Source organism: Oncorhynchus masou, chromosome 28, assembly GCF_036934945.1.
Source record: "Oncorhynchus masou masou isolate Uvic2021 chromosome 28, UVic_Omas_1.1, whole genome shotgun sequence".
In the NCBI taxonomy this organism is placed as follows: domain Eukaryota; kingdom Metazoa; phylum Chordata; class Actinopteri; order Salmoniformes; family Salmonidae; genus Oncorhynchus; species Oncorhynchus masou.
The window spans coordinates 10,007,909-10,030,072 of NC_088239.1; the positions used below are offsets into that span (position 1 = coordinate 10,007,909).

The 22,164-nt window shown below is 42.9% G+C and overlaps 1 protein-coding gene across 3 annotated transcripts; it reads right to left on the bottom strand.

The window, feature by feature from the left end:
- Nucleotides 1-4,046: 4,046 nt before the first annotated feature.
- On the bottom strand, nucleotides 4,047-18,548 carry LOC135517146 (organic solute transporter subunit alpha-like). Of its 3 annotated transcripts, none has more exons than XR_010451995.1 (9): nucleotides 18,060-18,548; nucleotides 11,853-12,004; nucleotides 11,518-11,591; nucleotides 11,009-11,167; nucleotides 10,065-10,176; nucleotides 9,350-9,512; nucleotides 8,241-8,346; nucleotides 7,115-7,267; nucleotides 4,047-5,530 (listed from the first exon to the last, which is right to left on the bottom strand). XR_010451995.1 is itself a non-coding variant. In XM_064941187.1 (9 exons), exons 1-8 carry the CDS (start codon nucleotides 18,127-18,129, stop codon nucleotides 7,116-7,118), a joined length of 972 nt encoding a protein of 323 aa, XP_064797259.1. In that variant the 5' UTR covers nucleotides 18,130-18,546; the 3' UTR covers nucleotides 4,047-5,530; nucleotide 7,115. The 3 variants fall into 3 exon arrangements, 2 of the variants coding, with proteins under 2 accessions (XP_064797259.1, XP_064797260.1); XM_064941187.1 differs by having other exon boundaries at nucleotides 9,350-9,496; nucleotides 18,060-18,546; XM_064941188.1 differs by having other exon boundaries at nucleotides 4,047-7,267.
- Between the last annotated feature and the right edge of the window lie 3,616 nt (nucleotides 18,549-22,164).

Sequence of the window (22,164 nt, forward strand, 5' to 3'; positions counted from 1 at the left end):
ATCAGGTGGCTGGAACAAAAACCAGTGTAGGCCATTTGTAGATTGGCTTGTTCACCTCTGCTGTGGGAGAATCAAGGTGGTCTCTGGCCGAGCTAGTCACAACACCACACAGAACTGTGAACTCTTCCACTCAATGTCTCTCGCTACGACACTACTGTTCCACAGCAGAAAGCCACATGAAACCACTTGCTACCACATAACTCCTGATCCGCCGTAGAGGTTCTTGTCCTGTATGTCACCTATGTCACCCTGCACTGTATGTACAAACTTTGGAATGTGTGTTTCTGTTTGTTATGTTCTTATTTTATAATGGGGTTCATATGTAAATAAATAGAAAAGGAACATCGTTGAAAGAGAAGCAGCTTGGTGATTGTTTCCTCTCAATCTCTCTCACTTTTTCAGCAGATACAGACTTGCACACACACACACACACACACACACACACTCTCACTCACACACACATACACACAGAACAGTGGCAGTTGTTATTTTTACTGTAGGTTTGAATAATTTACAGTAGGTACTGGAGTAGGTATTAAAGTGGGTATTACAGTAGGTATTACAGTAGGTATTCTATTAGGTATTACAGTAGGTATTACAGTGGGTATTATAGTAGATATTAAAGTGGGTATTACAGTAGGAATTATATTAGGTGTTACAGTAGGTATTGCAGTAGGTATTCTATTAGGTATTATAGTAGGTATTACAGTAGATATTAAAGTGGGTATTACAGTAGGTATTACAGTAGGTATTAAAGTGGGTATTACAGTAGGTATTACAGTAGGTATTAAAGTGGGCATTACAGTAGGTATTACAGTAGGTATTAAAGTGGGTTTTACAGTAGGTATTGCAGTAGGTATTGTAGTAGGTATTCTTTTAGGTATTATAGTAGGTATTACAGTAGATATTAAAGTGGGTATTACAGTAGGTATTACAGTAGGTATTAAAGTGGGTATTACAGTAGGTATTACAGTAGGTATTAAAGTGGGCATTACAGTAGGTATTACAGTAGGTATTAAAGTGGGTTTTACAGTAGGTATTACAGTAGGTATTAAAGTGGGTTTTACAGTAGGTATTGTAGTAGGTATTCTATTACGTATTACAGTAGGTATTACAGTGTAGCCTAGTGGTTAGAGCGTTGGACTAGTAACCGGTAAAGGTAAAAAAGAAAATAAAAAAAAGGTATTACAGTGGGTATTTTAGTGGGTATTACAGTAGGTATTACAGTGGGTATTACAGTGGGTATTACAGTGGGTATTACAGTGGGTATTACAGTGGGTATTACAGTGGGTATTACAGTGGGTATTACAGTAGGTATTACAGTGGGTATTGTAGTAGGTTTTACAGTAGGTATTCTATTAGTTATTACAGTAGGTATTACAGTGGGTATTACAGTAGGTATTGTAGTAGGTATTCTATTAGGTATTACAGTAGGTATTACAGTAGGTATTGTAGTAGGTATTACAGTAGGCATTCTATTAGGTATTCCAGTAGGTATTACAGTGGGTATTGTAGTAGGTATTCCAGTAGGTATTACATTAGGTATTGCAGTAGGTATTACAGTAGGTATTCTATTAGGTATTACAGTAGGTATTATATTAGGTATTACAGTAGGTATTACAGTAGGTATTATATTAGGTATTACATTAGGTATTGCAGTAGGTATTACATTTACATTACATTTACATTTAAGTCATTTAGCAGACGCTCTTATCCAGAGCGACTGTATTACAGTAGGTATTCTATTAGGTATTACAGTAGGTATTATATTAGGTATTGCAGTGGGTATTGCAGTAGGTATTCTATTAGGTTTTACAGTAGGTATTACAGTGGGTATTGCAGTAGGTATTACAGTGGGTATTACAGTAGGTATTGTAGTAGGTATTCCAGTGGGTATTAAAGTAGGTATTACAGTGGGTATTAAAGTAGGTATTACAGTGGGTATTACAGTAGGTATTGTAGTAGGTATTGTAGTAGGTATTCTATTGGGTATTACAGTAGGTATTAGTAGGTATTACAGTGGGTATTACAGTAGGTATTGTAGTAGGTATTACAGTAGGTACTACAGTAGGTATTACAGTGGGTATTGTAGTAGGTATTGTAGTAGGTATTCCAGTAGGTATTATATTAGGTATTACAGTAGGTATTGCAGTAGGTATTACAGTAGGTATTCTATTAGGTATTACAGTAGGTATTACATTGGGTATTGCAGTGGGTATTGCAGTAGGTATTACAGTAGGTATTCTATTAGGTATTACAGTAGGTATTACAGTGGGTATTGCAGTATGTATTACAGTAGGTATTACAGTAGGTATTGTAGTAGATATTCTATTAGGTTTTACAGTAGGTATTGTGGTAGGTATTACAGTTGGTATTGCGTTAGTTATTACAGTAGATTTTACAGTAGGTAATCAATTAGGTTTTACCACTAGGTATTCTGTAGGTATTACAGTAGGTATTGTATTAGGTATTACAGTAGTTATTGCAACTTTATCTCATGCTGAACACCTCTACAGTATGTTGTTGTATTGTGTTGTATAAGCTAACCGCTACTGTACCATGTATGCATCCACAAGTTACTGTTTGTTTTGTGGTAACATACATGTGCATTATCTTTCTCTACGGGGAGAATGTCATTAATGCCAGGCGCTCCGTCATCTCCTTACATCAGAGATACAGTAGCATCAAGATCACAGTGCACTTTCACCACCCTGTGAAGTTCATCGTAACTTCTTTCATCTGTAGCCTAATAAACTACATGGTTTTCCGAGTCGTAGTGGGAGGACCACACAACAAGTCTTCTTCGACATGATGGTAATATCAATATTTGTGCATAAAGCTGTTTCCCTCACCATTTCTTGCATAAAAAAAAGATCCCATCATGTCGAACGAAGTAATTATCCGTCGGCATTTATAAAATTGTGACAAAACAGTCTGTCACAGCTGTTGTGTTTCTAAATGTTTTATATGACATGACTTTATTCACAAACTGTGGATGGAAACGTGGTTACTGGCTGACATAACGAGAAACACTGCTGATGCACAGCTTTTTACCATACTTAACTTTCCTTCCAAAAAAATGGCAATTATTTCACTCATATTGTAATTAATTATAGATCGTATTTCATATAAATCTTGAAACACTGGACAGTTACTTTAAATACAAGGCTGAGTCAGTGTGGCGAGATAATGAGAATGTTCATAGTTGCTTGCCGGGTTGATGGTGCCACGTGACGTAGCCATCATTAGAATTGGTCATGTACCGTTAGCATGGTCCTATCAGGTTGTGGAAGCGGCAGGGACTTGGACTGAAACTAACCACCTGGGCATGTGTTCTACGTCTCCCTCTTGTCGGGTCTTTAGAATCCTTAATGTGATGACATGCTATTTTTCCAAATCGATTACCTAACGTTTAATTGATTACGTGATTGAATTTAATCATGCAACAAGTAACTCATTAATAACAGGGGGCACCACAGAGAAGTTTATTTAAGGAGTTCCGTCTTCCGAATGAACTCTTAGAGCGACTCGGAATGGTTCCCGATCTCTTACATTTCAGTCATTAATTATTATTTACCTTCTACCAGTCTCATCTGAATGTCGTAAAATTCTTGGTTATGTCACGCCCTGACCGAAGATTGCTTTGTATGTTTCTATTTTTAGTTTGGTCAGGGTGGGATGTGGGTGGGTATTCTATGTTGTATGTCTAGGTGTTGTGTTTCTATCTTTCGTTCTGGTATGGTTCCCAATCAGAGGCAGCTGGTTATCGTTGTCTCTGATTGAGAACCATACTTAGGTAGCCTGTTTTCCCACTCTTGTTTGTGGGTGGTTGTTTTCTGTTTAGTGTATGTCACCTTCCAGAACTGTTTCGTTTCTTCCATTCACTTCGTTATTTTGTTTTGTGTGTTCAGTTAATAAATTAACATGGACACTTACCACGCTGCGCATTGGTCCGATATTTCATACTCGTCGTCAGACGATGCAGAGATCCATTACAGGTTATCTGCACGAACCCTCGTTTCCACAATGAGTCAGAAATATACAAATTGGCTTAATTATTTATTTACTAACAAAATAAATCACAGAAATACATAAACAGATATTGGTTACTAACAATGATAGAAAAGTCCCCTAGCGGACTAAGCCATTATGACGGCTTGGTAGGTAAAAAGGAGAATAGTCGCAATTTATATATTTACGCCCATATGTCGTTGTCGTCTTCACTGTTGGAATCCTCAATGGTCCTTTAGGGTTCATCAGGGTCTCTGGTTAACTTTCCCAGGAGTCTCAATGTCTTTCATGGATGTACGTGGTAAAATTGGATACTTCAGAGTACCATTCGGAAATGTTCTCATAGATGCTTCAACGTTTGTTGGTATTCTTGTTCTTGATTTACGTCATTTCTAGCTGCAGACTAGTAATTATACATCTAAGATTTGCTCTTATTCTGTAGTGATCGATAGTCTCACAGAGTTTAACCATTTCAAGACGTGTAGCCAATGCTCCACGTGGTATGGTCTTGTCCTTTGGTAGAGTTGTAGTTGCGTCAGCTGCATGTTTTCTAGTCTTCGAAATTCAACCATTTGCAACCGTAGCTTAGTTTGCATGGTCTACTGTGAATTTCATCAGGATTTTATACATTTCAGTAGAAAGGGGCGGTTCCATGATGCCGACGGAATGTCGATGCTCATGTGGGCGTGGCCACTGACTAGCTGATTTTCATATGAAAATTCATACTGTCATTTAGAAGGTTAACAACACATTGCATCTTTTCACAAATAGTTTCCTGTTTAATCACGTTTCACAATATTTAAACCTGACAGCTGAGAAATGTACACTTTAAGAGATACCTTTGTGTTTCTTATCCTTCGTGAGATCACCAAAATAAACACACTCATCTTAACTGTGTCCACAGACCATTCCCACAAGTGTAAATATTGCTTAATTATCCCATTTTGGGGATTTAGGAGTTTGACCAAGTCTATCTTCAATACTGCATGGCAGTTTCTACCAGGTCTTTATGATCCTCAGGGCACGTCATGACTCTTTCTGATAATTGAATAATAAAAATGCATCCGTTTGTTCTGGATTCTTTCAGTAACATAAATAACATACTTAATGCATAATAAATCTATTTAGTTTATTCCCATTGTTCCTGAAATGACTTAAAGTGTTCTTATACCCGAGTGGCGCAGTGGACAAAAGGCACTGCATTGCAGTGTTGCGGTATGACCGGGAGTCCCATAGGGCGGCGCACAATTGGCCCAACGTCGTCCAGGTTAAGGGAGGGTTTGGCCAAGATGGGGCTTTACTTGGCTCATCGCGCTCTAGCGACTCCTTGTGGCGGGCCGGGCGCTTGCAGGCTGACCTTGGTCATCAGTTGCACAGTGTTTCCTGACACATTGGTGCAGCTGGTTTCCAGGTTAAGCAAGCAGATGTTAAGAAGCACGGCTTGGCAGGCCATGTTTCTGAGGACGCATGACTCGACCGTCGCCTCTCCCGAGCCCGTCGGGGAGTTGCAGCTACGAGACTAGATCGTAATCACAAAATTGGGAAGAAAGAGGGTATATATTGCAACAAATATTGAAATAAAATGTTCTTATAATGTTCATATAGTTTAATTTACTGCAAAACTCTTTTCTGTAACTTGCTGTCAGAGCATGCCCCAGTAACCATGACAATCGTACCAATCATTAACTATGACAACGGCCCAAACTGATGCCAGCTGTGCCCAATCAAAACTGTGTCCCCAAAGGGAGGAAGAGAAAAGCATCTTTATTCCTTTTCTCTGTCGGATCTGAAACCAAACCATCAGCCTCTGTCTCAGCCTGATGCTTTGTAGGGGAAAGGAACACTAGTTCTATTCGGTGGGACTGAACAAACAGACTGGAGCTGGACACTAATTTGGACGCTTATAAGAAATGCCGCTACGTCCTCCGACAAACCATCAAACAGGCAAAGGGTCAATACAGGACTAAGATGGAATCCTACTAGACTGGCCCTGACGCTCGTCGGATGTGGCAGGGTTTGCATACTATTACGGACTACAAAGGGAAACACAGCCACGAGCTGCTCAGTGAAGCGAGCCTACCCAACAAGTTAAAATGCCTTTTATGCTCGCTTTGAGGCAAGCAACTCTGAAACATGCATGAGAGCACCAACTGTTCTGGGTGACTGTGGATTACACTTTTCGAATCCGATGTGAGCAAGAACTTCAAATAGGTCAACAGGTCACAAAGCCGCTCGGCCAGACGGATTACCATGACGTGTACTCAAAGCATGCACAGACCGACAAGTGTCTTCACTGACATTTACAACCTTTCCCTGACCTAGTCTGTAATACCTACATGCTTCAAGCAGACCACCATAGTTGCTGTGCCCAAGAAAGTGAAGGTAACCTGCCTAAATGGTTACCTCCCCGTAGCATTCACGTCGGTAGCCATGAAGTGCTATGAAAGGCTCACAACCCCATTATCCCGGGAACCCTAGACCCACTCCAATTCGCATACCGCCCCAACAGATACACAGAGCACGCAAGGTTTCCCCTCTACAACTACAGTCTGCCCACCATAACCCAGACCTGTGTGTGGGTGTGCATGCCTACTGAAAAACAAATGACGAAATACAACTCCTCAAATTTAAAACTTAAGAAAAAGAATATACATTATAAATTGATCATTAGGATACAAGTACAAAGTTCACAATGGCAAAACATATAACTTGTGATAAAAATACATTTCTGAAATAATTCATATATTACAGTTACACAACAACAACACTATCACACCCAAACACACTGGCTGAGAGAGGAATAACTCTGATCCATCTTAAACACTTTGCTCACCAAGAAAAGTACTGAACTCATTTCTTATTGGACAATTCAGTGTAACAGAACACAACAAGCTCGGGTCATCCATTGTGTTCTGTCAGTTTAGTCCATATACACATTTGAGAATATATCAGTATTCTCCAACGGATCCTGATCCCACATAATTCTCCCTTAAACGTATGCACACACACACACACACACACACACACACACACACACACACACACACACACACACACACACACACACACACACACACACACACACAGTTTCTCTCTTCCTCACGCTATGCCAGAGTTCTCTCAGCTGATAGACCAATCTTAGTGTGGTCGTCATCATGCTCGTCGTCAGGGAGTGGCTCGTACTGGCGACGATACAACAGGCGGGTTACCAAGGTGATGATGAACATCTCCAGCATTAACAACTGTTGACTCATCACTACAGAGAGAGAAGGAGGGCGTGGGAGAGAAAGATGTGGGACAGAGAAAGATGGGGGACAGAGAGAGAAGGAGGGCGAGGGAGAGAAAGATGGGGGACAGAGAGAGAGATGGGGGACAGAGAGAAGGAGGGCGTGGGAGAGAAAGATGGGAGCAGAGAGGAGGGCGTGGGAGAGAAAGATGGGGGACAGAGAGAAAGATGGGGGACAGAGAGAGAAGGAGGGCGAGGGAGAGAAAGATGGGGGACAGAGAGAGATGGGGGACAGAGAGAAGGAGGGCGTGGGAGAGAAAGATGGGAGCAGAGAGGAGGGCGTGGGAGAGAAAGATGGGGGACAGAGAGAGAAGGAGGGCGAGGGAGAGAAAGATGGGCGACAGAGAGAGAAGGAGGGTGTGGGAGAGAAAGATGGGGGACAGAGAGAGAAGGAGGGCGTGGGAGAGAAAGATGGGGGACAGAGAGAGAAGGAGGGCGTGGGAGAGAAAGATGGGGGACAGAGAGAGAAGGAGGGCGTGGGAGAGAAAGATGGGGGACAGAGAGAGAGATGGGGGACAGAGAGAGAAGGAGGGCGTGGGAGAAAAGATGGGAGCAGAGAGGAGGGCGTGGGAGAGAAAGATGGGGGACAGAGAGAAGGAGGGCGTGGGAGAGAAAGATGGGGGACAGAGAGAGAAGGAGGGCGTGGGAGAGAAAGATGGGGGACAGAGAGAGAGATGGGGGACAGAGAGAGAAGGAGGGCGTGGGAGAGAAAGATGGGAGCAGAGAGGAGGGCGTGGGAGAGAAAGATGGGGGACAGAGAGAAGGAGGGCGTGGGAGAGAAAGATGGGGGACAGAGAGAGAAGGAGGGCGAGGGAGAGAAAGATGGGCGACAGAGAGAGAGAGAAAGAGGTCACTTAGGGTATCTTCTGGCCTGAGAGGATAGTGTGTGTATGTTTAATAAGAGATATAGTGATGGATGGAGATGAGGAGGTGAGAGACTCACAGTATCCCCTGGCCTGAGAGGAGTATGGCGGGGTGCAGGCGATAGTTCCCATCATAGCCAGGATGTTGATGATGGCAGACTGGAGCTGACTCAGCACGAGCACCAGCTACACAGACACAGCATCATGGGTAAAACACTGTGCTCAGCATGAGTAAACATGTTATCATTTGCGTTTTCAGGGTATTAACTGACCTCTGATTGGTTGAGGGGGGCCTTACTGTATACCAGAGTTCTCCAACCCTGTTCCTGGAGAGCTGCCGTCCTGCAGGTTCACACTCAAACCCCAGTTGTAACTAACCTGATTCAGCCAATTATTAGAATCATGTGCACTAGATTAGGGCAGGAACAGGGTTGGAGTTAAAACCTGCAGGACGGCAGCTCTCCAGGAACAGGGTTGGAGTGAAAACCTGCAGGACGGCAGCTCTCCAGGAACAGGGTTGGAGTGAAAACCTGCAGGACGGTAGCTCTCCAGGAACAGGGTTGGAGTGAAAACCTGCAGGACGGCAGCTCTCCAGGAACAGGGTTGGAGTTAAAACCTGCAGGACGGCAGCTCTCCAGGAACAGGGTTGGAGTTAAGACCTGCAGGACGGCAGCTCTCCAGGAACAGGGTTGGAGTGAAAACCTGCAGGACGGCAGCTCTCCAGGAACAGGGTTGGAGTGAAAACCTGCAGGACGGCAGCTCTCCAGGAACAGGGTTGGAGTGAAAACCTGCAGGACGGCAGCTCTCCAGGAACAGGGTTGGAGTTAAAACCTGCAGGACGGCAGCTCTCCAGGAACAGGGTTGGAGTGAAAACCTGCAGGACGGCAGCTCTCCAGGAACAGGGTTGGAGTGAAAACCTGCAGGACGGCAGCTCTCCAGGAACAGGGTTGGAGTGAAAACCTGCAGGACGGCAGCTCTCCAGGAACAGGGTTGGAGTGAAAACCTGCAGGACGGCAGCTCTCCAGGAACAGGGTTGGAGTTAAAACCTGCAGGACGGTAGCTCTCCAGGAACAGGGTTGGAGTTAAAACCTGCAGGACGGTAGCTCTCCAGGAACAGGGTTGGAGAGTCGTGCTTTAAGTCTTTCCTCTGATTGGCTCACTTACATAGCGTGTGCGTGTGTAATCTCACCTGGTACATGGCGTATTTGGGAATGATCTTGAGGCTGCGCAGCGTGGTCCTGAGATGCATGAACATGATGGCTACAGGCCACAGTGCTATGATGGTCAGGACCCCCACTCCCAGGGATATCCAGATGGACGCTCCGGTTACCGCTGTCTGAAACACATACGGCCTTGGGAGTGTGTGTGTGTGTAGATTGTCCCGCTCATCTCCATAACCTGGGCTGGAACCAGGGACTGAGTCAACACTGTTACATCTGTGTGTGTGTGTGTGTGTGTGTGTGTGTGTGTGTAGATTGTCCCGCTCATCTCCATAACCTGGGCTGGAACCAGGGACTGAGTCAACACTGTTACATCTGTGAGTGTGTGTGTAGATAGTCCCTGGTTCCAGCCCAGGTTATGGAGATGAGCGGGACTGAGTCAACACTGTTACATCTGTGAGTGTGTGTGTGTGTAGATAGTCCCTGGTTCCAGCCCAGGTTATGGAGATGAGCGGGACTGAGTCAACACTGTTACATCTGTGAGTGTGTGTGTGTGTAGATAGTCCCTGGTTCCAGCCCAGGTTATGGAGATGAGCGGGACTGAGTCAACACTGTTACATCTGTGAGTGTGTGTGTGTGTGTGGGAGTTTTCATATGGGCGTGTGCGTTTGGGAAGAATATGGTTCTGTGTGTGTGTGTGTGTGTGTGTGTGTAGGTACGCGTGTGTCGACGCCCCACACTCACATCTGTAACGTCGAAGTTGCCATTGGTCCAGAGGATGACTGACAGAATGGTGAAGACAACCTTCATCAGGGCGAACTGAAACGACCCCAACTTCAGCAGGAACAAACTCCGTCTGAAGACAACCAGAAGAAAACATTCCATCAACGTTAATACAGAGAATTATAATGGAGTGTGATAACACCACTTTTAACATATTAGCATGATGTTGTCATGCCTCTTTACTGAGTCCTATAGGGTGCTATGACCCGCAAGGGGCATATTTGGGGTGATAATGTTTTCTGACATGCATGGGTCCATAGAAACGGAGTGTAATAACACCATTTTTAACATATTAGCATGACGTTGTAAATTGTCATGCCTATTTACTGAGTCCTATAGGGTGCAATGACCCGCAAGGGGCATATTTGGGGTGATAATGTTTTCTGACATGCATAGGTCCATAGAGACGAGGGTGAGTGGCCAGGGGTGCATTCAACCTGCCGGGACCTGAACCAATCAGATGGTCGTATGGAGTAGACCAAAGCGCAGCGTGGTTAGAATGCATTCTTCATTATTGCAGGAAGAACACTTAAACAAAACGATAAGACGAACGTGACTGCTAATGAAACAATGTGCTAACATATAACATAGACAATAACCCACAAAATACCCAAAGCAGATGGCTGCCTAAATATGGTTCCCAATCAGAGACAACAATAAACACCTGCCTCTAATTGAGAGCCAATCTAGGCAACCATAGACCTACATAAACACCTAGATGGAAACAACCCCATAAATCTACAAAAAACCCTAGACAGTACAATCACCCTAGATGAGACAAAAACACACATACCACCCTCGTCACACCCTGACCTAACCAAAATATATAAAAGAAAACAAAGAATACTCAGGTCAGGGCGTGACAACCAATACAGATAGTTTTACTACTAAACAGTGTGTGTTACCGTGTGATGTTAACATGGGGTAGACAAAGGCAGCAGCAGCAACAGGGACCAGTACTGATCTTCAATTTGTTCCTCCCTGCTCGCCGTAGAAACGCCTCGTCACCCCCCACCTCCTCGATCATTAACACCAGGAACTTAAACACTACGATCGCAAAGTAGCTGTGGAGACAGGCTCAAACATGTTACACACATCAAGAACACCAAGCAGTGAAGGAGGGAAGATAGACAGAGGGAGAGATGGGTTTGGAAAGATCTACACAGACTATTGTAATGGTGTCTTCAGTATCTCTATGTTTTGCTGACACAAGGTATGTCTTCCTGCTCTCTAAAGGGTTTCCTGCCTGTCACAGGAGGGGTCTGAGATCAAGAGAACCACAGATCCACTCAGACACAGGAAGAGACAGAAGGTGGAGGAGAGGAAAGAGGATAGGATGGGACAGAGAGAGACAATGAGAGAAAATGAAAAGACAGGAGAGAGAGAGCAAAAGAGCGAGGGATGAGCAACATACCAGGCGGAGGTCATGTCCGTAAACATGGTGGCTCGAGGAATCCACATCCCCAGACAGGACATGGTGCCGATCACCTGACACACAGTCGAGACATACAGCCTTAGTCTGGAAACTTTAACAATGCAGTCTTCCTAACCGTGCTACTGCCCTAGAATTTCCTAGTAAACTGACGGGATGAGTCATAACTACACTTTTTATTTTGTTCCTTAGCCGCATGTGTTTCTACTGTAGGGTACCAGATTAAATGCTGCCTTCAGTGTGTTCTAGCCACATGTGTTTCTACTGTAGGGTACCAGCAGGTACCAGATTAAAGGCTGCTTTCAGTGTGTTCTTACCGGCGCTGCCCCATTGACCCAGATGATGGCGCTCTTCTTGTTGGAGGGAACCTTCCGGTAGATGTACCAACACTCCTCTATGTAGACCAGCATGGACACCGCTGCCATGAAGGTCAGCACTGAGTACAGGATGATACCAAAGATGTCCAACTCTAAAGGCAGACAGAGAGACAGAGGAGGTGTTTATGGGAAGACAATGAAAAGTCGTGAACAGGAAATCTAAAACAGCACCATCCCCTCTGCCAAACACAGAGGAACTAACGCGCACACGCACACAATTAACTAAGAATAAACTGACACACACTTGTACACATGTCAAAACAGCCATGTCAAACAAAATGTTATTTGTCACATGGTTCATAAACAACCGGTTTAGACAGTGAAACTTGTGTCCTTTTCCAACAATGGAGAATTAAGATGATATATATAGTACTATTCAAAAGGTTGGACACATCTACTCATTAAATGGTTTTTCTTTGTTTTTATTAATCTTGACATTGCAGAATAATAGTGAAGACATCAACACTATGAAATAACACATATGGAATCATGTAGTAACAACAACAACAAAGTGTTAAACAAATCAAAATAGATTTTATTTTAGAAATTCTTGAGTAGCCACCTTTTACCTTGACAGCTTTGCACACTCTTGGCTTTCTCTCAACCAGCTTCATAAGGTAGTCACCTGGGATGCATTTCAACTAACAGGTGTGCCTTGTTGAAAGTTAAATTTGTAGAATTTCTTTCCTTCTTAAAACATTTGAGCTTTCAGTTGTGTTGTGACAAAGTATGGTTGTATACAGAAGATATCCCTATTTGGTAAAAGACTGAGTCCATATTATGGCAAGAACAGCTCAAATAAGTAAAGAGGAACAACAGTCCATCATTACTTTAAGACATGAACGTTGTTTTAGAAATGTGGCAATACGTTCAACTGGCTTCACAACCACAGACCATGTGTAACCACGTCAGCCTAGGACCTCCACATCCGGCTTCTTCACCTGCGGGATTGTCTGAGACCAGACACCCAGACAGCTGATGAAACTGTGGGTTTGCACAACCGAAGAATTTCTGGACAAACTATATCAGAAACCATCTCAGGGAAGCTCATCTGTGTGCTCGTCATCCTCAATCAGGGTCATGACCTGAATGCAGTTTGGCGTTGTAACCCACTTCAGTGGGAAAACGCTCACCTTCGATGGCCACTGGCACGCTGGAGAAGTGATCTCTTCACGGATGAATCCCGGTTTCAACTGTACCGGGAGATGGCAGATTGTGTTTATGGCATCCTGTGGGAGAGCAGTTTGCTGATGTCAACGTTGTGAACATCGTGCCCCATGGTGGCGGTGAGGTTATGGTATGGGCAGGCATAAGCTACGGACAACAAACACAATTGCATTTTATCGATGGCAATTAGAATGCAGCGAGATACTGGATCCTGCAGCCCATTGACGTGTCAATGCAGGTAGTCTGGATAGCTATTTGATTAGCTATTTAGCTTTGGGCCTTTCTCTGACACCGCCTGATATAGAGGTCCTGGATGGCAGGGAGCTCAGCCCCAGTGATGTACTGGGCTGTACTCACTACTCTCTGAAGCGCCTTGCGGTCGGATGCCAAGCAGTTGCTGTACCAAGCGGCGATACAGCCAGTCAAGATACTCTCAATGGTGCAGTTGTAGAACTTTTTGAGGATCTGAGGGCCCATGACAAATCTTTTCAGCCTCCTGAGGGGGAAGAGGCACTGTCGTCTCCTCTTCACAACTGTGTGGGTGTGTGTGGACCATGTTAATTCCTTAGGGAAGTGGGGGAAGGAAGTCCTTGCTCCCTGATTTCTGGGAGAGCATCTTGGTTTGTGAAAGAGGCATAAGGGTATGATTAGAGAAGAGAGAGAGGAGGGGAGGGAGATGAGACAAACCCATGAGGACATGATTAGAGAAGAGAGAGAGGAGGGGAGGGAGATGAGACAAACCCATGAGGACATGATTAGAGAAAAGAGAGAGGAGGGGAGGGAGATGAGACAAACCCATGAGGACATGATTAGAGAAAAGAGAGAGGAGGGGAGGGAGATGAGACAAACCCATGAGGACATGATTAGAGAAAAGAGAGAGAGGAGGGGAGGGATAGCCTGCCTGCTATTGGTCAGACCAACAGTTATGTTGTCCAAACAGAGCGTCCGTCACATCCTATTTAAACTGTTCCTACTGTAACCGTGGGGTGATGTAGAGGGAAACTACTTTGCGTGACAATACTTTCGGATTTTAAGTAGGCCGACATACCGGGATACACACTATAGGCTGCATACCGGGATACACACTATAGGCTGCATACCGGGATACACACTATAGGCTGCATACCGGGATACACACTATAGGCTGCATACTGGGATACACACTATAGGCTGCATACCGGGATACACACTAGAGGCTGCATACCGGGATACACACTAGAGGCTGCATACCGGGATACACACTAGAGGCTGCATACCGGGATACACACTAGAGGCTACACATTATAGGCTACATACCAGTGTGTGGCCAGCCACAGGTAATATGGTGTGATGAAACCCTTAAAACCATAATTCTGTGGTTCAACCATCCTCAGACATCATCAAGCCTCTAAACATCAATACATAATCTTATTGTGTGTGTGCACTGTTTCATTGCAGCCATTCCATTTCGAATCCCCGAGCTGACAAGGTAAAAATATATGGTTCTGCCTTTGAGCAAGGCAGTTGACCCACTGTTGCCCGGGCGCCAAAGACGAGGATGTCGATTAAAGCAGCCCCCCCACACCTCTCTGATTCAGAGGGGAAGGGTTAAATGCGGAAGACACATTTCAGTCAGTTTCAAAGTTACTATTGGATAAAAGGGATGATTAGATTATGTAATCTCTCCAATCGCAATAGGGACTGAATGTATTGTGCAGCTAAATCTGTAACTATAACCAGGTTTCACAGCTTGGTCTCAGACTAGACGTAACATAGTAAACGTAAATCCGGGACACTCAAATTGGTATAATTTTTTCACCTTTATTTAACTAGGCAAGTCAGTTAAGAACAAATTCTTATTTTCAATGACGGCCTAGGAACAGTGGGTTAGCTGCCTTGTTCATGTATGACATGATTCCTGGGAGTGTGTAAATTTAAATGTTGTATTACCATATCATTTTTGTATGTTCTCTATAGTTATGTATTTGAAAATGTATCATTTGACCAGTTAGGAACATTTGGGCATACTTGATTCAAAATATTGTCCAATACTGCCATGTTTCACTGGATCAATCTGAAACTTTGCGCCTAAACTGCAATATTATGATGGCCTTTCTCTAGCATTTCAAAGATGATGAAAAACAAAATTGAAAATTCATGATTTTTTCACAGATGGGGACTGGATTAGGTGTGAGCAGTGCAGGAAGTACATATGCTCATAACCGCCATCGATAAAAGACAGTACTGTGCAGCCGTCTTCATCGACCTGGTCAATGCTTTTCATCTTCAAAGCCAACACCTCATTTGGCCGCCTTTCCTTCCAGTTCTCTAAAGCCAATGACTGGAACGAATTGCAAAAATCTCTGAAGCTGGAGGCTAATATATTTCCCTCACTAACTTTAAACATCAGCTATCTGAGCAGCTAACCGATCGCTGCAGCTGTACTTAGTCCATCTGTAAATAGCCCACCCAATCTACCTACCTCATCCCCATATTGTTTATATGGACTTTTCTGCTCTTTTGCACACCAGTATTTCTACTTGCACATCCACAATCTGCTCATCTATCACTCCAGTGTTAATTTGCTAAATTCTCTGCTGCCAGTGACTGGAACGAATTGCAAAAATCGCTGAAGTTGGAGACTTATTTCCCTCACCAACTTTAAACATCAGCTATCTGAGCAGCTAACCGTTCAGTGCAGCTGTACATAGTCTATCTGTAAATAGCCCACCCAATCTACCTACCTCATCCCCACACTGCTTTTATTTACTGTTTTTATGTACTTTTCTGCTCTTTTACACACCAGTATCTCTACTTGCACATCATCATCTGATCATGTATCACTCCAGTGTTAATCTGCTAAATTGTAATTATTTGTTCCTATGGCCTATTTATTGCCTACCTCCTCATGCCTTTTGCACACACTGTATATATACTTTCTTTTTTTCTACTGTGTTATTGACTTGTTTATTGTTTATTCCATGTGTAACTGTGTTGTTGTATGTGTCGCACTGCTTTGCTTTATCTTGGCCAGGTCGCATTGTAAATGAGAAGTTGTTCTCAACTGGCCTACCTGGTTAAATAAAGGTGAAATAAAATAAATGTAATAAGTTGTGCTCCAATTTTACTGGGGATAGCTTTATTTGTGACCTATGTACAAATTAGAATTGTGCCACAGCAGAGCATGAGAGAGCTGCCACAGCAATGTTACACTGAATTAATTAGTTAAGTTATTAAATGTGCAATTTCAATGTTAATGTTATATACCATTAAAATTGTATATTACAATTTAAAACAAAATTATGAATTAAAAACAACTATTGAAAACCTTTTGCCCCCGAATGTCATTTTGAAGACCGCTGGGATTGTATTTTACAATTTATATTTGACAACTTTTACTACACCACAATCCTAAAAGAAAATAATGTACTTTTTAATCCTTAAATTTCCCTGACACCCAAAAGTACTCGTTACATTTTGAATGCTTAGCAGGACAGGAAATGTGTCTAATTCACACACTTATCAAGAGAACATCCCTGGTCATCCCTACTGTCTCTGATCTGGAGGACTCACTTAACAGAGAACATCCCTGGTCATCCCTACTGTCTCTGTTCTGATGGACTCACTAAACAGAGAACATCCCTGGTCATCCCTACTGTCTCTGATCTGGTGGACTCACTAAACAGAGAACATCCCTGGTCATCCCTACTGTCTCTGATCTGGAGGACTCACTAAACAGAGAACAACCCTGGTCATCCCTACTGTCTCTGATCTGGAGGACTCACTAAACAGAGAACATCCCTGGTCATCCCTACTGTCTCTGATCTGGAGGACTCACTAAACAGAGAACATCCCTGGTCATCCCTACTGTCTCTGATCTGGTGGACTCACTAAACAGAGAACATCCCTGGTCATCCTTACTGCCTCTGATCTGGAGGACTCACTAAACAGAGAACATCCTTGGTCATCCCTACTGTCTCTGATCTGGTGGACTCACTAAACAGAGAACATCCCTGGTCATCCCTACTGCCTCTGTTCTGGAGGACTCACTAAACAGAGAACATCCTTGGTCATCCCTACTGCCTCTGATCTGGCAGACACCCTAAACACAAATGCTTTGTTTGTAAATTATGTCAGTGTTGAACTGTGACCCTGGCTATCCGTAAATTTAAAAAACAAGAAAATCGTGTCGTCTCGTTTGCTTAATATAACACATTTTAAATTATTTACACTTTTACTTTTGATATTTAAGTACATCTAAAACCAAATAATTTGACTTGTACTCAAGTAGTATTTAACTGTGTGACCTTCACTTTGAGTCATTTTCTTTTAAAAAAGTGTCTATAATTAGGTAGTTTTTCCACCACTACAAAATGGATTGTATGGAAAAGGAACATCAAAGAAAGAACAAAGAGAATGATTGTGCAGGTGAGATAAAGAGGTACTTTATATCAAATCTCCTCATACTGCAGATATTAATGGTGACATGTGCAACACCATTTCCCCCCTTAGTTTATTTAAATCATTAAAATAAGACAACTAGACTTGGCTTTTAGGTATTACTTACAAAAATAAAACTGATTGAATGGATTTTAACACTTCTGTGAAACCTTATCCCATAATTTTATAGAGGTAACTGCCCCCTGGTACTTAAAAAAACCCATCCCTTTTCTAAAAACAACATTTCATGAAATAACTAAAAAGTGTAAACAGTAGCCATTTATTTCCCTTCATAGTTTATTAGCCTAAGTATGACCTTCATCCACATACCACATTTTTTTTTCTTCTCCAAACATAATTTGTTTTGTGTCCGCAATTAGACATTGTTCTTAGTGGGGGCTAGTTATCCCCTAGTACCCTAGCCACAACAAGTCCAAGTCCAGTAAGAAAAAAGTAGCTGCCAGCAGATTGGAGAAACTAACGGCACTTGGCAGCTAAAAAGTTATCGTTGGCTAGTTATGGAAAGTGCAGCTACGGGCCTAGACGAGCGGTTCAACTCACGGAGAAGGATGTCGATGGCCACGGGAGGTTTTTCACTGCAGCTTGGGTCGATGGTTCGGTTCCCGTCCATCCTTGGTCAGCTTGGTTAGAAGTTCTAGAGCAAGTAGAGAGCGCGACGGGGGACGAAAACAAAGAGCTATCTATCCCTCAACCACTCAGACGCATTCAGTTGGCAGCAGTCACTGGTGATAGGAAATGAATGAATAAATAAATTATGCGTGGAGTTTGGTGCATCCGCTACGGCTCCCCTCTGGAATGCGCAACTGCGGGCAAAATCAGAGAGGAATCACGGATTTCTAAACACTTGTTGAAATAGTTGGACCTGCCTTCTGCTCCGGCTGCACCGCACGGTCGCTTTCTTGGAACTCACGGGCTTGTCTCTACTCGTTGTAGGGCTAGGGACCCCTCCACGGGACCACTTGTGCAATCATACCCAGCGCGCGGAGAATTACTCAAATGTTTGCCAACTAGTTCATAACAAGCCTACCCACTCCCCTCTCTCTTTCGCTCTCTCTGCATTGAAGAGCCATAGAAAATGATAGAGGCATTTGGTAGCCAAAAGGCTGTCTTTGCATGGGCAGCTTCATTAAGGTCTTCCATCATTTTTCCAGCATTTTAAAGTAGTCAACTGAGTTGTATTCGGAGCATGTGACAAATAACATTTGATTTGATTCCTATGGGTTGTAGCGTCAATGGCGTTGCCCATGCTGTCACATAGGCTATAATGGTACATATACAGTATAAAGATGAATGCTTTACATGCTGCGTGCTACATGAGTAGGCTCACAGAAATAACTAGTCTAAATTCCATCAGAACAAAGTACACTTTTGATGGAAAAAAAGCTCTATTAATTTAAAAAGACATTAAATAACTAGGATATGTGTTTGTGAGAGTTTATCACTAGCAGTGAAGAACAAGTTCTTATTTTACAATGAAGACCTACCCCAGCCAAACCTTAACCCGGACAACGCTGGACCAATTGTGCGCCGCCTTATGGAACTCCCAATCGCAGACAGTTGTGATACAGTCTGGAATTGAACCAGTGTCTGAATTGACACCTCTAACACTGAGAGGCAGTGCCTTAGACTGCTGTGCCACTCAGGAGCCATTACCACGAATTAAGTGGTTAACCGGGCTTGCCTAATTAAATAAAGTTGACATTAAAAATAATAATGGAGACATAATGTGGTGAAGGAGGGGTGAAAGAGAGGGAGTGGAGGAGGGGGGCATTCCTGAGTAGGAGCCGGAGCCCAACTTTATCCCTACCGCCCCCCATCACATGCCACTGGCTGCTATGGAGATGAGCACAGTGGTGTCATCATGTGAGGTATTTATAACTTGTTCCCCACTTCCTTAGAAAAGAGAATTTAATATACAGTGGGGCAAAAAGTAGAGAGGGCGACGGGGGACGAAAACACAGCAAAACAAGTCCTATATCGACATAACCTGAAAGGCTGCTCAGCAAGGAAAAAGCCACTGTTCCAAAACCGCCATAAAAAATCCAGACTACAGTTTGCAACTGCACATGGGGACAAAATATTGTACTTTTTGGAGAAATTTCCTCTGGTCTGATGAAATACAAATAGAACTGTTTGGCCATAATGACCACTGTTAGGCTTGAGGCTTGCAAGACGAAGACCTCCATCCCAACCATGAAGCATAAGGGTGGTAGCATCATGTTGTGGGGGTGCTTTGCTGCAGCAGGGACTGGTGCACTTCACAAAATAGATGGCATCATGAGGGAGGAAAATTATGTGGATATATTGCAACATCTCAAGACATCAGTCAGGAAGTTAAAGCTTGGTCGCAAATGGGTCTTCCAAATGGACAATGACCCCAAGCATACTTCCAAAGTTGTGGCAAAATGGCTTAAGGACAGCAAAGTCAAGGTATTGGAGTGGCCATCACAAAGCCCTGACCTCAATCCCATAGAAAAGTTGTGGGCAGAACTGAAAAATTGTGTGTGAGCAAGGAGGCCTACAAACCCGACTCAGTTACACCAGATCAATCAGGTGGAATTGGCCAAAATTCACCCAACTTATTGGGGGAAGCTTCTGGAAAGCTACCCCAAACATTTGACCCTAGTTAAACAATTTAAAGGCAATGCTACCAAATATTAATTGAGTGTATGTAAACTTCTGACCCACTGGGAATGTGATGAAAGAAATAAAAGCTGAAATAATTCTCTCTAATATTATTCTGACATTTCACTTTCTTAAAATAAAGTGGTGATCCTAACTGACCTAAGACAGGGAATTTGTACTTGGATTAAATGTCAGGAATGGTGAAAAACTGAGTTTAAATGTATTTGGCTAAGGTGTAGGTAAACTTTCTGACTTCAACTGTAATAGAGTAGAATAGAGTGAATGCAACTTTATTGGCCACCCAGGTATGTACACTGCCTGTACAGTGGGGCAAAAAAGGTATTTAGTCAGCCACCAATTGTGCAAGTTCTCATTTTGACCCCACGGGGAGATTATCAGTGGTTATCAGTGGTCTTGTATGTCTTCCATTTCCTAATAATTGCTCCCACAGTTGATTTCTTCAAACCAAGCTGCTTACCTATTGTAGATTCAGTCTTCCCAGCCTGGTGCAGGTCTACAATTTTGTTTCTGGTGTCCTTTGACAGCTCTTTGGTCTTGGCCATAGTGGAGTTTGGAGTGTGACTGAGGTTGTGGACAGGTGTATTTTATACTGATAACAAGTTCAAACAGGTGCCATTAATACAGGCAACGAGTGTAGGACAGAGGAGCCTCTTAAAGAAGAAGTTACAGGTCTGTGAGAGCCAGAAATCTTGCTTGTTTGTTATTGACCAAATACTTATTTTGCATCGTAATTTGCAAATAAATTCATAGAAAATCCTACAATTTTTTTTCTAATTTTGTCTGTCATGGTTGAAGTGTACCTATGATGAAAATTACAGGCCTCTCTCATCTTTTTAAGTGGGAGAACTTGCACAATTGGTGCTTGACTAAATTGCCCCACTGTATATACTTTTGTACCTGTTTCCACCAGCATCTTCACAAGGTCCTTTGCTGTTGTTCTGGGATTGATTTGCACTTTTCGCACCAAAGCACGTTCATCTCTAGGAGACAGAACGCATCTCCTTCCTGAGCGGTATGATGGTCCCATGGTGTTTATACTTGCGTACTATTGTTTGTACAGATGAACGTGGTACCTTCAGACTTTTTGAAATTGCTCCCAAGGATGAAACAGACTTGTGGAGGTCTACACATTTTTTTTCTGATGTGTTGGCTGATTTCTTTTGATTTTCCCATGATGTCAAGCAAAGAGGCACTGAGTTTGAAGGTAGGCCTTGAAATACATCCACATGTACACCTCCAATTGACTCAAATTATGTCAATTAGAAGCTTCCAAAGCCATGACATCATTTTCTGGATTTTTCAAGCTGTTTAAAGGCACAGTCAACTTAGTGTATGTAAACTTCTGACCCACTGGAAATGTGATACAGTAAATTATAAGTGGAATAATCTGTCTGTAAACAATTGTTGGAAAAATGACTTGTGTCAGGCACAAAGTAGATGTCCTAACAGACTTGCCAAAACTATAGTTCGTTAACAAGACATTTGTGGAGTGGTAAACCTCTGACTTCAACTGTATATTACATGGACTAATTAGACTTGCAAATGTTTCAAAGGTCTTCATCAGTGTAGGAAGTGGAAGCCAGGAGATGCTAAATGTGTTTATGTTAATTAGTGGTCAATTACCATGAGACCCACAGTTAAATAGATGTCCTAACCTAATTTGTTAACAAGACATTTGTGGAGTGGTTGAAAAACGAGTTGAAATGACTCCAACCTAATTGTATGTAAACTTCCGACTTCAACTGTATATTCTGTATGGACCAGGAAACAATCAGACAGTTAGGCCTATGTAAGTTGTCCCTTACTGTCTGTTTCATATCCAAATGACAGTTTAATAAATCTACACTTTCATGTGAGAAAATGCCTTTTATAATTGCTATGCCTGACTAGTTTAGGGTGTTACACAACGATATCAACTCATGATTGAACACGACTCTGTAGCCTCCAGCTATGTTTCTTAACTCAACTCAAAGGAAACATTCAGTACTGCTAACATGTG